This window comes from Dreissena polymorpha, unplaced genomic scaffold (genome assembly GCF_020536995.1).
Source record: "Dreissena polymorpha isolate Duluth1 unplaced genomic scaffold, UMN_Dpol_1.0 chrUn020, whole genome shotgun sequence".
NCBI classification, from domain to species: Eukaryota; Metazoa; Mollusca; class Bivalvia; order Myida; family Dreissenidae; genus Dreissena; species Dreissena polymorpha.
In genome coordinates this window covers 152,765-167,327 of record NW_026273334.1, presented here as the reverse complement: position 1 = coordinate 167,327, position 14,563 = coordinate 152,765, and the positions used below count along the sequence as shown (strand labels likewise).

The window sequence follows — 14,563 nt, the reverse complement described above, 5'->3', positions numbered from 1 at the left end:
ATCTTTACCAAATTCAAACTTGACCTATATATTGTCCAGACAAACATCCTGGTCAAGTTTCATCATTATTTCATCTGCAAGTCATGATCAATGTACCTATGAAGTTTCATGATCCTAGGCGTAAGCATTCTTGAGTTATCATCCGGAAACCATTTTTCTAAGTTAAGTCACCGTGAACTTGACAGCCATTGTGTGAATACGTTTTGTGTCACTGTGACCTTGACCTTTGACCTAGTGACCTGATAAGCATCAATAGGGGTTATCTGCGAATCATGATCAATATACCTATGAAGTTTCGTGAACCTAGGCATAAGCGTTCTTGAGTTATCATCCAGAAACCATTTTACTATTTCAGGTCACCGTGACCTTGACCTTTGACCTAGTGACCTGAAAATCAATAGGGATCATCTTCGAGTCAAGATAAATGTACCTATGAAGTTTCATGATCCTAGGCATAAGCATTCTTGAGTTATCATCTGGAAACCATTTTACTATTTCGGGTCACGGTGACCTTGACCTTTGACCTACTGACCTGAAAATCAATAACGGTCATGTGCAAGTCATGATCAATGTACCTATGAAGTTTCATGATCCTAGACCTAAGCGTTCTTGAGTTATCATCCAGAAACCATTTTACTATTTCGGGTCATCATGACCTTGACCTTTGACCTAGTGACCTGAAAATCAATAGGGGTCATCTGCGAGTCATGATCAATGTACCTATGAAGTTTCAGGATCCTTGGCATAAGCACTCTTGACTTATCATCCGGAAACCATCTGGTGGACGGACGGGCGGACATGAGCAAAACAATATACCCCCTCTTCTAAAGGGGGGGGGGGGGGGGCATAATGAGAAAACTTCCCCCCTCCCAGAAGCCATGTTATTCAACTGACCGGAACCATTTTTTAACTCAACTCTCGTATCAAGGAAACAAATGTTCTGAGCAAATTTCATGAAAATTGGGCTAAAAATGTGACTTCTACTAAGTTCACATGTTTTCACTATATACATATAGAGAAAAATGCCCCGCCCACTGGCGGCCATGTTTTTTCACCGATCCCAACCATTTTCAAACTCATCCGAGATATCAATAAAACCAATGTTTTGACCAACTTTCATGATGATTGGGCAAAAATTGTGACTTCTAGAATGTTAACAAGGTTTCTCTAAAGCCAAATAGGGAAAACTGCCACTACATGTATATACATATAGAGAAAAATGCACTGCCCACTGGCGGCCATGTTTTTCACCGATCTCTACCATTTTCGAACTCGTCCGAGACATCAATTGAACCAATGTTTTGACCATTTTTCATGATGATTCGGCAAAAATTGTGACTTCTAGAGTGTTTACAAGGTTTCTCTATAGCCAAATAAGGAAAACTGCCCCGCCCACTGGCGGCCATGTTTTTCAACGGATCGGAACCACTTTTGAACTCAACCAAGATATCATTAAAACAAACATTTTGATAAAGTTACATGAAGATTGGGCATGAAATGTGACTTCTACAGTGTTTACAAGGTTTTTGACCCGGCACAACCCAGTTTCGAACTCGGCCGAGATTTAATTGGGACAAATCTTCTGACCAAGTTTCATGAAGATGGGACAAGAAATGTGGCCTCTAGAATGTTTACGAGCAAATGTTTACAGACGGATGGACGGACATACAACGGACAAGACCGGTCACAAAAGCTCACCTGAGCTATCAGGTGAGCTGAAAATATATTTCTATATTTATAGTTTTGATGACCTTTCTTTCTGTTCCCTTTCTCCACCACCTTGCAGATATTTTAAAATAGAACCCTTTTCCATGCTGAGTTTTAATATTTCAGGCAAACTTTTACTGAAAGACACGATTGATTTACAAATGGTAACAATATGGTAAATTTTTGCTAAGGCTTCTGATCAAGAATTATTCTGTTTATTAATAATTATTTTTTCTTTTTCTTTTTAATTAAATATTAGAAGTATTATAATTAACCAGTTGTTTTTGTTTTTTTATATTGATATTTACATTAAAATGAAATTTTATCATTCACAGAATGACCAATATATTTAACTGTGTTTTTCACTTTTAATCGATTAGCTGACAGCACTGACACCTACGAAAAGAGCGCATCCGATTTCGAGAATTATTTTGTCTGTGCCCGTTACATCATTTTTCAGTGTCAAAACGAAAGTGCAGTTTCTTTGTGTACTACTGTATTATTTGCTCATTCGAAAAATTGTTTGCAATTTGTATTGATGTGGCAGGAGTTCTGGAACTGAATTTATATTTCTAAACTTGAAAAACAGCACTCGCCCGGTCTGTCAAGTATTTAACAAACTTAACTCGCCCGACCATCAACTTTACTCGCATATGCGAGCGGTCAAGTGGATTCTTCAAGGCCTAATTATTCTTGAGTTATCATCAGGAAACCATTTTGATGTTTCAAGACACTGTGAACTTGACCTTTGACCTACAGTACAAGTAACGCGGCACAAACATAATCCGCGGCTACGCCACGGCCAGATTATTAGTACGCGGCGGCCGAATCGTGTGTTCACGCGGCGTATCGCCGTTGCACTCGGCATCGATCCGCGCAACGACGCCGAGTCTGTGTTAACCTCGCGTACTTTCGCGGAGTAAATCCGCCGCATACGTACGCGGCGGATCGAGTGAAAAGATATCCACCGACATGTACATACATGTATGTGTAGCGTAGAATTAATTACGCGCAACTGTTAATGTTTCGTTCGATTATCATTATTAAATTTGTAATCCAAAACACACTTCCGAATTTTAATGCTAACGCGACCTTTGACAAATTCTAACGTCAAATAAACAGTGCTAAAATATCCTTTGTTTCATAAAAAGAGCGTGAAAATTATGCAGACATGTAGAACGTCGTTTGGAAAGTTTGGGTGTATTTTGTGTTGTATTAATACATGAACATCACATCAAGCGTAAATCGCGTGTTCAGTGGAAAAAAAACACCCCGATTAGACGTTATTTCATCATCTCTATAAATAGTAACAAATGCCAAAATGTATTTGATACTTAAGGAAATATCGAGAATGTTTGTGTATCGTAAATATTTACCAGCATTTGCTTTAAAACTGGAATATACGGGATTATCGGGTAATTAGTAGCGATATTTCCTGTATAATAGGAACAAGATAAAACGTGTTTATATACGCATATTCAAACAATAGTTATAATAAGCTGATAATTAACAAAACAACAAATACGTCGTCACCGTCTTGATTATTGATGTGGCTTCAAACTGCTAATTTTCTCAGCTTAAATTTTATAGCAAAATCAACATGCAATTAATTTATAAATCCACCATATGCTGGAGCCTTGACCACTTGTATGTGCGAAAACATAATTACGTGACCTTGTTTATGTGTGAAATACATACACTACGGGCAGGAAACAAACTTAATTGGCCAGACAAATTAACTATGCTTACATGTATATGCTAATACAATCCGCGCACAATAAATTTATTATGATTTTTATTATTATTATAATTGTTCTTTCAAAATTTGTTAACTACATGTAACTAATAATTTTAAAAAGATTTTTTATTTCATGATGCGCATCGACTCGGCATCATGTCGCGGATAGCGGCATGCCTCGGCGGACAGATGCGAAGTTTCGCGGCGAAATGCGACTTGCCGCCGCATACTGACGCGGCTTCAACGACTGACGCGGCATCGACTCGTTTCGCCTTGTTGCCGCGGATCGCGAAATACGTTTGTTCCGCTTTGGCTGTACTGTAGTGACCTGAAAATTAAGAGGGGTCATCTGCCAGTCATGATCAATGTACCTATGAAGTTTCATGATCCTAGACGTAAGCATTCTTGAGTTATCAGCCTGAAACCATTTTACTGTTTCAAGTCACTGTGACCTTGACCTTTGACCTAGTGACCTGACAATCAATAGGGTCATCTGCCAGTCATGATCAATGTTCCTATTAAGTTTCATGATCCTAGGCGTAAGCATTCTAGAGTTATCATCCAGAAACCATTTTACTGTTTTGAGTCACTGTGACCTTGACCTAGTGACCTGAAAATCAATAGGGGTCATCTGCCAGTCATGATCAATGTACCTATGAAGTTTCATGATCCTAGGCGTAAGCATTCTTGAGTTATCATCCGGAAACCATTTTACTGTTTTGAGTCACTGTGACCTTGACCTTTGACCTAGTGACCTGAAAATCAATAGGGTTCATCTGCCAGTCATGATCAATGTTCCTATGAAGTTTCATGATCCTAGGACTAAGCGTTCTTGAGTTATCATCCGGAAACCATCTGTTGGACAGACCGACCGACCGACAGACAGACCAACTAACATGTGCAAAACAATATACCCCCTCTTCTTCGAACGGGGGCATACAAATCTCCCTTTAAAGCTTGTTACTTCCCTTGGATTGTGTTTTTTGACCTTGAAGAATGACCCTCAATCCATTTTAGGGGAAGTGGGTCGCTACCCTCATGAGTGGGAATATATGCGCGGCGTTTCCCTTTTTGGGGGATTTTTATTACTTTCTCTCTCATTATTACATTTGTACATGTTTGCACTATATTCATTTCTTTTTTTATAATTAAGTATGTTTGACAAGATTAAATTGAAAAAGAATTGAGATATAATAATCATAAGACACATCTTTAAAAAAAAATAAATAAATAGGGAAATAGTATACTTTTCAGGAGGGGGATTTGATAGATTGAGGGCCCTGAAACATGGCATATTTAGTATGCCCCATACTTTTTTCTTGTTAGATTTCTATGGCATTTTTCACAATTTTGAGAAGCTCCTGGCTCAAATTTTTAAGAACTTCATTACCCAAATTTTCATATTTTGAAATGTGATTATAATTCCTATAACCCTAAACTCACCATATTATGCATTTCCATTGGCATCATGCGATTGTCCATCCTGCTTGGAATTTCCATGGGCCGGCTCACCACCGAGAAGCCTGAACTCTCATTGGATCTGAAAAAGTCAAAATCCAAAATTATTCAATCATTTTCTCTATCCTGAAATAAACTTAATACTATTATTAACAACATTATTTCAGGTAATAAACATATAATTAGAGCAAATTCAAATGTCAATTTCTGAATAAGAAAATAATAATGCAAATGGAATATATATATAGTATTTCAGTCATATGATCACTGCATTAAATGAACCTACTCGCTCATATCTTATCTCTTATTATCATTATAATAATTATTACACGTTTGCTTTAGAGGTTTTACATCATATCCATTTATAGAACTGATTAACCTCGTTTTTCTGACTTTTATTAGACATGTAATGCGCTTTAACAAATAATCGTTGAATACGCACAACTGTAAATGTTTGGTTCGATTTTCAAATGAGCATTATCAATTTGTAATCCGAAACATGCTTCCGAATTTTAATGCAAACGCGACATTAAAAAATTGTAGCGTCAAATAAACAGTGTTTTATCCTTTGGCTCAATAAAAAGCGCGCAAAAAATATGCAGACATGTAGAACGTCGCATGGAAAGTGTGGATGTATTTTGTGCTGTATAAAAACATGAACATCATGTCAGGTGATTTACGCGTGTTCTGTGGGGAAAAAAAAACGCCCTGATTGGACGATATTTCATCACATCTTTAAATAAAAACACATGCCAAAATTTATTTGATACTTACGAAAATATGGTGATTTTTGTTTTAAATTCTTGAGCACTTTTATCGTAAATATTAACTAGAATTTGCTTTAAAACTGGAATATACGGGATTATCGGGTAATGAGTAGCGACTGGTAAAGTAGTAAGTATGCAGTTATAGATAGAAGGTATGGTTGATACGGATATATTAAGGAATTGATTGAGACTGGATTATGCGTATCTTTGCCGGAAAGGGTAAAATATAAATAAAGGATAAAATATAAATAGTCACTTAAAATTTATTTGATACAATAGAAAAACGGCAAGGTTTGTGTTAAAGAATTAACTGAGAGCTTTTATTGTCAGTATTTACCAGAAAGTGATTTATAAAATCGTATTTATAAAAAAGTATTGTCATAACTAGTAGTAGTAGTTGTGTTTCAACTGTCATACATGAATATCTTAAATATTGCAAAACTTTAAACACTGTATGCATAACATTGTCCACTTGGGCTGTTATTGGCCTTTTGGATCTGATATGAAATAAACTTAACTATCTGGGTAAGCTGGGTAACCAGAACCATAAGCACATAATTATTCCAGTAAATGACAACTGCCCAACTTGAATCTTAGGGAGAGAGAGAATAGCATATACCTAAAATAACTACACGATTAACGGACTATCAAATTTAAAGGTAATCAAAGGTAGCTGGAGTATAATAAGATAATGCTGATTTAGTACCATGGGCCTAACAGCGATTTTTTCCCTTCTATATAAAGAACCCTTAAAAGGTACTTTTAAGGGAAATAACAATCCAAGGGAAGTAACAAAATTCCAGATTGCCATCCGAAAAAATCCCAAAAGAGAGGGACAATGTCGTCAATTTTGTTCCAAAATAGCATTATCTGCAAGTTAACAAATAACATGAGCACAGAAACTGAATATTTCAAGCCCAAATGCGTTTAAATGAATATTTGAATTGATTTGTGCAATTTACACTGATATTAATAAGACCCATATTTCCCAATCTAAAGATTTCACACGCACCAATTTTCCCCATTTCACAATTTTTCAAGACAATTTTTCCCAATTGGTATAATACAGGTATTTTTCCCAATTGGCAAAAAAAATCACTGCCTTTGTGTACTGTTTTATACCTGAAATTTTGTTGTGGAACAGACCTCTGCTCAGCACTGTTACGGATATCAGCAACAATAGACTGTATTGCATGGGTCCTGTTATCTGTCATGCTTGGATTCACCATTGTGCGTGGATCCATTTGAGCAGGCATGGAAACAGAACGACCGTCTGATGGGCTATGTGGAACCATGTTTCTCATGTCAGGACTACCAATTGGTCTCTGATCCAAATGTCCAGCAGCAGTCAAACGATGATCAACTGGACTTGCCGGTACCATGTTTCTGTGATCAACGGGACTTGAAGGAATCATGTTGCGCTGATCTGCTGGACTGTGTGGGATCATGTTGCGCTGATCTGCTGGACTGTGTGGGATCATGTTCCGCATATCTTGTGGCCTGCTTGTGTTCACCATACGGTGATCCACTGGACCACGAGGATCAATTGGACTATTTGGAAGCATGTTTCTCTGATCAACTGCTGGACTTTGTGGAATAAAGTTTCTCCCATCAGCAGGGCTAGCAGGAAAACCACTCAAAGAATCGGCTGGACTTGAAGGAATAAAGTTTCTTTGATCAGCAGGGCTTGAGCCTACCAAACTTGAGGGGCTCGCTGGCACAGAATTCCTACCATTCTGGTTTACTGTAACCAGATTTCTCTTATCCTGCGAACTGAGTCCCCACATATCCATTTGTGAGTTCTCAGAACCTGTTGGTGAAACAACAGCTCTTGGATTCATCTGCTGCCGCAAGTCCTGTCCAGGGTTTCTCAATGGTTGCACAAGTTTCTCAAAGCTCTCCAATGGCTGTGCATACGGAGCATTATACATTGGCGGCAGAGCATGATCAAACATTGGCCGTACCTGACCAGGCAGCTGATCACTGAAACCTAATGTTAGATGGGTACTCTCATGAACAGTACAGTCTGATAAGGATGAACATGGTTTGAAGCAAAATCTGCATCTGTATGCAGTCTGCTCCGATGCAGGATTCCCATCCATAACTGCTGGTTTAATAGTCAACACAACCACATTTTATATTTCTTCCCCCTGTCTTAGAGGACATCCAAAAATCTGCAACAGAGGTAATATTTTATTAACTTATTTCTATTTTATAGATTTTTCTATACCATTTTAAAGGCATTTTCAGTATGAACTAATTGTTACAAATTGATTTATTATTAAAAGAGGTCGAGAGTTTGATACTGATCATCGTACTTTGTATTTAGTTCTATCAAATTTCTAGACCACAGAAGATAAACGTGCAAAATAAGTACGAAGAAAATGTTTACCTCCCAATCTAAAGGGTGCAAGCCCCATTCATATATTAGTATTAAATAACATTTCCTTTGGATTGGGGAAAATTGTGTCAGAGCTCCAGATAAGGATTTGTTAAATTCGTAACGGTACTGCCACTGATAGAAAAAAAGGAGTAACGCTGAAAATCAATAAGTACATGTACTACCATATCCAAAAATACAGGTAGTACTGTACTACCAGTGTTCTTGTATATTGAAGGGTGTATAACTTACTTTACAGAAACATTTGCTGCAATTATAATAAATATATTTAGCTTCTTAAACAGTTACTTTATTAGATTTTCTATTCTGAATTATGATACAAATAAAACTACACATTCAAACACATGACTAAATACTATTTCTTCATTTTTCTTGACAAGAAAACACAAGCCAACTAGTAAGCTAAGTAAATGACCACTAATGTCTCTGTCTCATTTCAAAAGAATCATTGCTTTAACAATTAACTGTCAAAGTTGCAAAGAAACAACAGATGCAATCAAATTGTTTAATATCGGGTCGACAATGTCTTTTTCTGGGTTTACAGATTGAATATCAGGATAGTTAGACGACCGTATGTAGCCATTATATGACAACAAAGTGTTTTTTTTAAACCGAAAGTTAGCCGGCCTTCCCCTGCGCACAGACATATTGTTTTTGACAGGTTTACAAGTTACTGGAAATCACACGACAGAATAACAATAATATCGGAACCCAGTCTACAACTTTTCCGTAATTTAAATTAACGACAAGGGACAAAATTGTCACAAAACCAGGTTTTCATTGTGAAAAAAAAATCTGATAAAGGGAGAAAACTCAAACTGAACTTTTGAAATGACCAAAAAAAATTAACCCCCTTTGTAAGTTTTTTTTTTTTTTTAAATCTATTTTTAGTCGTGGCGACCTTGACATTGGAGATATTGACGTGATTCTTTCGTGGGACACACCGTCCCATGATGGTGAACAAATGTGCCAAATGATTTTAAAATCTCACAATGAATGACATAGTTATGGCCAGGACAAGCTCATTTATGGCCATTTTTGACCTTTGAACTCAAAGTGTGACCTTGACCTTGGAGATATCGACGTAATTATTTCGCGCGACACACCGTACAATGATGGTGAACAAATGTGCCAAATGATTTTAAAATCTGACGATGAACGACATAGTTATGGCTCGGACAAGCTCATTTATGGCCATTTTTGACCTTTGAACTCAAAGTGTGACCTTGACCTTGGAGATATCGACGTAATTATTTCGCGCGACACACCGTCCAATGATGGTGAACAAATGTGCCAAATAATTTTAAAATCTGACAACAGGGGTGTCAATTGGCCCAAATTTGAAATCCGGAAAATTAAGCCGTAGGATAAAGGGAAGAGAGGGCCCAACCCCCCGAGCCCTAGCTTATTGTTCTTTTTTTATAGTCTTTCTAGGTGCAATTTCTGGTGAGTACAATGCGAAATATGATTAACCAAACCATCCGTAACACCGCAGGTGTATTTGTCATTCTAAACAAATGATATTAAGAACTTCGAAATGTAATTAACAAACCAGCGTATCCGAAAACGACTGTCCGAAAACATGTCGCGATACATCATTTGCAAATGAAATAAAATATGCATATCGTTTTACTGCAGAAAATGAAAACCAGTAACCAGTAACCTAGCAAATACGCAGTCAATATATAATTTGATTAACATATTGTTTTAAAATATGATATTGCAGTGCTTTACTTTGCCAGTGCCTGCTCATGTCAGTGCCAGCCACTTACCAATCAGATATCAATAAATAAAATCGGTACCAAGCGCAAATGTCCGGAATGCCGACGATGCTATAACAATATTCGTTCTGAAATGATCCCGCACTAAAAGAATTTTGTCCCTACCCCCACCCGCCTTAAACAAACTCATCGGATTTACATTCACCTCAAAATCAACCCTGGACGGCTCAAATCCGGATTTCCGGAATAATCCGGAAAATTGACACCCCTGGACAATGAACGACATAGTTATGGCCCGGACAAGCTTATTCCGCCAGCCCGCCAGCCAGCCAGCCCGCCAGCCAGCCAGCCAGCCCGCCCGCATTCGCCAATCTAATAACCAGTTTTTCCTTCGGAAAACCTGGTTAAAAAGCGCCGTTAGGTTAGAGACCAACAAATCACGCCGTGCTGACGTGGACGTATCGGTACTGCCAGATTTTTTTGTAAATGCCTAAAAAGGGATATTCAAGTCGTAATTGTACGTCCAGTTAATAAAAATAAATGCGTAAACCTTCATGAAAAAGCCGTATTTACGGCTGTACGGCCCTTATCTGGAGCTCTGTGTGTTCTTTTTACTTAAAGTGGGGTGGTCTTTTGCTTACAAATACTTACAAATTGAGAATATAAGTATTTTCAATACTACATTAAACATGATTAAATTCATGCAGCTGGATAGGAAGATGAACTAAAAGTGAATATGTATTTTTTTTAAGTATTGATTTTAACTATTTTTTTGGAAACCTTCAATCAGAATTTTAGACAGTGAGGACAAAATCTGTGCTTGGGAATGGACAATAAACCCAACTCTGTCCATAGAAATCCAAGTAATTAAACATCAAAGTTAACATTTTTTCAAGGTGTATGGTAACTAGAGTTGCATTATATTGATTGTAAAAGAATTGCTTTAAAGTCATTCATTCCTTATGAAGTTGATGTCAATCTATGAAATATTTATGTGTTAAGAATCTGCATGTTTGGTATCTAAAGCCTATCGAGAGTAGCTACAGCAAGATTGCTTGGTCAGCTCTGTCAAAATCAACAAAGTATCGTTAGGAAATCTTAGTAAAATAAAATTATTCACCAATTAAGACAACATATTATTCTTTCAATCATTTAAATCCTAGTTTTGCTTTTGCTTAAAAAACACTGGGTGTATCAATCTTCAAGTACGAAAGGTATTTGTTTTATTGATAAATCTCACATTGACCAAGTAAACAATTGCCACTAGTTCAATGTATGTGGATTTTTTTGTTTGATGAAGAATAAGTATTTATAAATACATGTCTTCCACTTGTGGTGCCAAAATAGTTGGTATACGAACGTTGATTGTTATTGTTTACATTTCGATATTTCCGCGCATGCGCATTGACTGGAGGGCAAAAACACTGGTTACAGTAACGTAAAGCATGTATAAAGGGCTTTTGCTTCGTCAATATTTTGATAACAAATGCGAAATAAAAATGAATATCTTTAAAAAAAATAGTGCTAATATATTATATTTAGTACCAATAAATGTATATTCACATATATATATCGATCCCTCTTCATAAAAACAATGTAGTTATAAGCATCAGAGTAAACGTGGTGGGAATACTAAATACTGACAATCCCACAAAACAAAACAATGAAATTGCCTTATTGTTTCTGATAGTAAGACTTTAATAAATGATATTGCAAAAATAATAAAACACTTATTAATTTGATAATAATTATAAGTGGTATGGATAGGTTTTTTTTCATCAGCTTGTAAGAGGTGCATTTAATCAATTATCAAACAAAGCCAAAAACGGAATACATAAAAAATTTAAATGTTATGGTTATATACTTTTCCAATCAATAAATTTTCGTTTCGTTAACATTGAATGCCAATGTTAATCAATTTTATCATACAAACGCGGAAAAAAACCTGCATATTATGCAAATTGAATTGTCTTCGCATGTATATTGAAATCTCTTTACTAGTGACACGGAGCGTATATTGTCATCTAGAGTCCGTGCTAGTGATAATTTAAAGTCGAGCATTCTATTATAAACACATTATAAATTTCATTTCTTTAACGCAAGTATTTTTTACCATATTAGCTTCTTTTCATGATGGTATTGTGTACACTGAAGTAACGTAAAATCTTTACACGTACTAGCGAAGTTTACATTTGCCGGATCCCTTAATTACGTAGCAGTAATACTGCACAATATGTTAAAATTATATTTATTGAACACTGTATTATAATGATTCAATTAACTGGCTAATATAATGCACTAGTTCCTGTTAATCCATTTCTGACAGATTTCGTCATTTTGTCATGTTGAAATATTTTATTGAAGCCACTTTTCTTTTTTGCTTTAAAATTTGGCTTTACTGATTTCTCAAAATGCCAAGAGATGTCATGGAGGTATCGTGAATTGTGTTTAATGAACAGACAATCGTCTGCAACATGTGGTTTATGGCATGGACCCAATGTGCCTTGGTTTATGACACCCTGTTGTCTTTGTCTGGACGGTCTCCGATCATAACGAGATAATCGATTTGTGATGAACAAAGGTGCAATTTAACACCTATGCTGCAACACAGAGTGTCAAAACTGGTGTAACAATTAAAGGGATCTTTTCACGCTTTGGTAAATTGACAAAATTGAAAAAAGTTGTTTCAGATTCGCAAATTTTCGTTTTAGTTATGATATTTGTGAGGAAACAGTAATACTGAACATTTACCATGGTCTAATATAGCCATTATATGCATCTTTCGACGATTTTAAAACCTAAAAATTATAAAGCGTTGCAACGCGAAACGATTGAATAATTTGGAGAGTTCTGTTTTTGTCGTTAAATTTTGTGAAACTACGAAGATTGCTTATATAAGGTATAAAATACTTCACATGTATGTACTCGGCGGAATAGCTCAGTAGGCTAGAGCGTTTTACTTCAGTACTCTGGCAGGACTCCAGGGGTCACTGGTTCGAAACCTGGTCCGGGCAATGTTCTTTTCCTTTTTTTAATTTTATTCTTGATTTTTTACTGGAGCTTTTACGATCCAATGTTTACATTTATCGATATAAAGCATTTAATGAATAAGTTAAAAAATGCCAAAATCTGTGAAAAGGCCCCTTTAAATAAATCAATAACATTAATCGATAAAATTTATTTAATGTGTAACAAGGTTAGTTTTTTTAGACATATAGAGGTTACTACATGCATACAGGTATGTTGCTAAGATAAAATCTATCTATTTGTTGTTTGTCTTCATCCTCAATTGTTTTCGTTCATTAAATCTATTTTATTCTGAAAGAATTACAATTTCTGAGACTTGTTTTAACTTCAAATGGTCGCAAAGAAGTGCAAGTAGAGAAATTTTGTGGTAACCATATACCGTATGTGCTCTTAAATGGTTTTCCACTCCCGAGTTCGTTTGAAGTAAAAACAAATAATAACAATATTATTCAAAAATAAAGTTCCTTGCATGCTTATGTCTTTTCAGACATCATAATTAAAATTATATTTGATATTATGCATGATTATCAACAAAAACGTTGATTTTGTCAAGGCAGTACTATGAGATAGATATTGAGATAGAGCTTCTGTATATGCGCTTTTGCCCTCCAGTAGAAACTCGGGTCATTTAGCAGGTGCGCGTGACGTCACTCGTCAACGTTCGTATAAATATAAAATGTGATATTCCCTTAAAAATAGTACATTAATGAGCTTAAAGCTTACATTTTTGGAAATGGTTGAGGATGTCATATAATTAATTATTATGAGGACACTTCATAGTGTACATATTCCGAGTACGAGTTCTAAAACAATCAGTGGTTGTTAATAGTTAATGCGCAGGTGCAACACATTTATCATAATAACAAAAATACCTTAACAATACTTAGATGTATGCAATAAAATGTATTTAATAATAGATCGATATTCTAAATATTGAAACATAATTTGATCAATTACCTATCAAAATTATTGACTATTGTTTTACTAAAATTACTTGTTTGTACTTTCGGGTCAATACGGCCGAGCGATTTTTTGGAAAATTTATAGATATAGTAGATTGGTGTTTGCATATTTGGAACTCACACAATATTTTGCAGGTTAAATATAAGCTACATGGTTAATAAACTAGCTTCTCGACGCTACGTTGCATCAATTTTTAAGCAATTCTCCGTCCCATCGATTTACAAATGGCGGACATTGGCGTTCAAGGGAGGCAATAAGTTATTGTCCAAAAACAACGCCGAACAGTAAGCGGTGCGATTGTCGATATTTATCAAATGCGCGCGCTCCCTCCTTTTCCCTTTGCCGCGCAATTTATTTAAGACATTAATACAAAAACTATACAACCACTAAACGCTTTTAAATATAGATCTAGCGAATCGGTTGTCGTATGATTGAAAAATGCGACATAAACTTGTACAAAACAGAAATAACCCTTACTACTGTATTTGTGGAATTGAATGATAAACGACGAAATCCAGGAGGCGCTGGAAGAGGTTATAAAGATGATTTATTTTAAGGACTTATACGCCGCTCGAGTAACGTGTTTTAGGTAAACAGCTACAAATATGATAAGACACTAAGGACGAAGTCGGACATATGGACGGAAGGAGGAACTCTCCCATCGAACCATCAAACCAACTTATTGGCAGGTCGCTGTGGCGTAGAGGGTATGGTGTCCGCTTCGCGACCGGGAGGTCACGGATTCGACCCGGATTAGGGATGCGTTCGTTATATCTCACCA

The 14,563-nt window shown here is 36.2% G+C and overlaps 1 protein-coding gene across 1 annotated transcript in view; it reads right to left on the bottom strand.

Moving 5' to 3' along the window:
- LOC127863610 (uncharacterized) overlaps window positions 1–14,032 on the bottom strand; it is a 29,679-nt gene extending 15,647 nt beyond the window's left edge. Inside the window, exons 1-3 of the mRNA XM_052403212.1 lie at window positions 13,903–14,032; window positions 6,793–7,844; window positions 4,889–4,985 (exon numbers count right to left, since the gene is read on the bottom strand). Of these exons, the coding sequence (XP_052259172.1) occupies window positions 4,889–4,985; window positions 6,793–7,772 (1,077 nt within the window). The 5' untranslated portion in view covers window positions 7,773–7,844; window positions 13,903–14,032. The remainder of the gene's footprint in view (window positions 1–4,888; window positions 4,986–6,792; window positions 7,845–13,902) is intronic.
- Window positions 14,033–14,563: the final 531 nt, after the last annotated feature.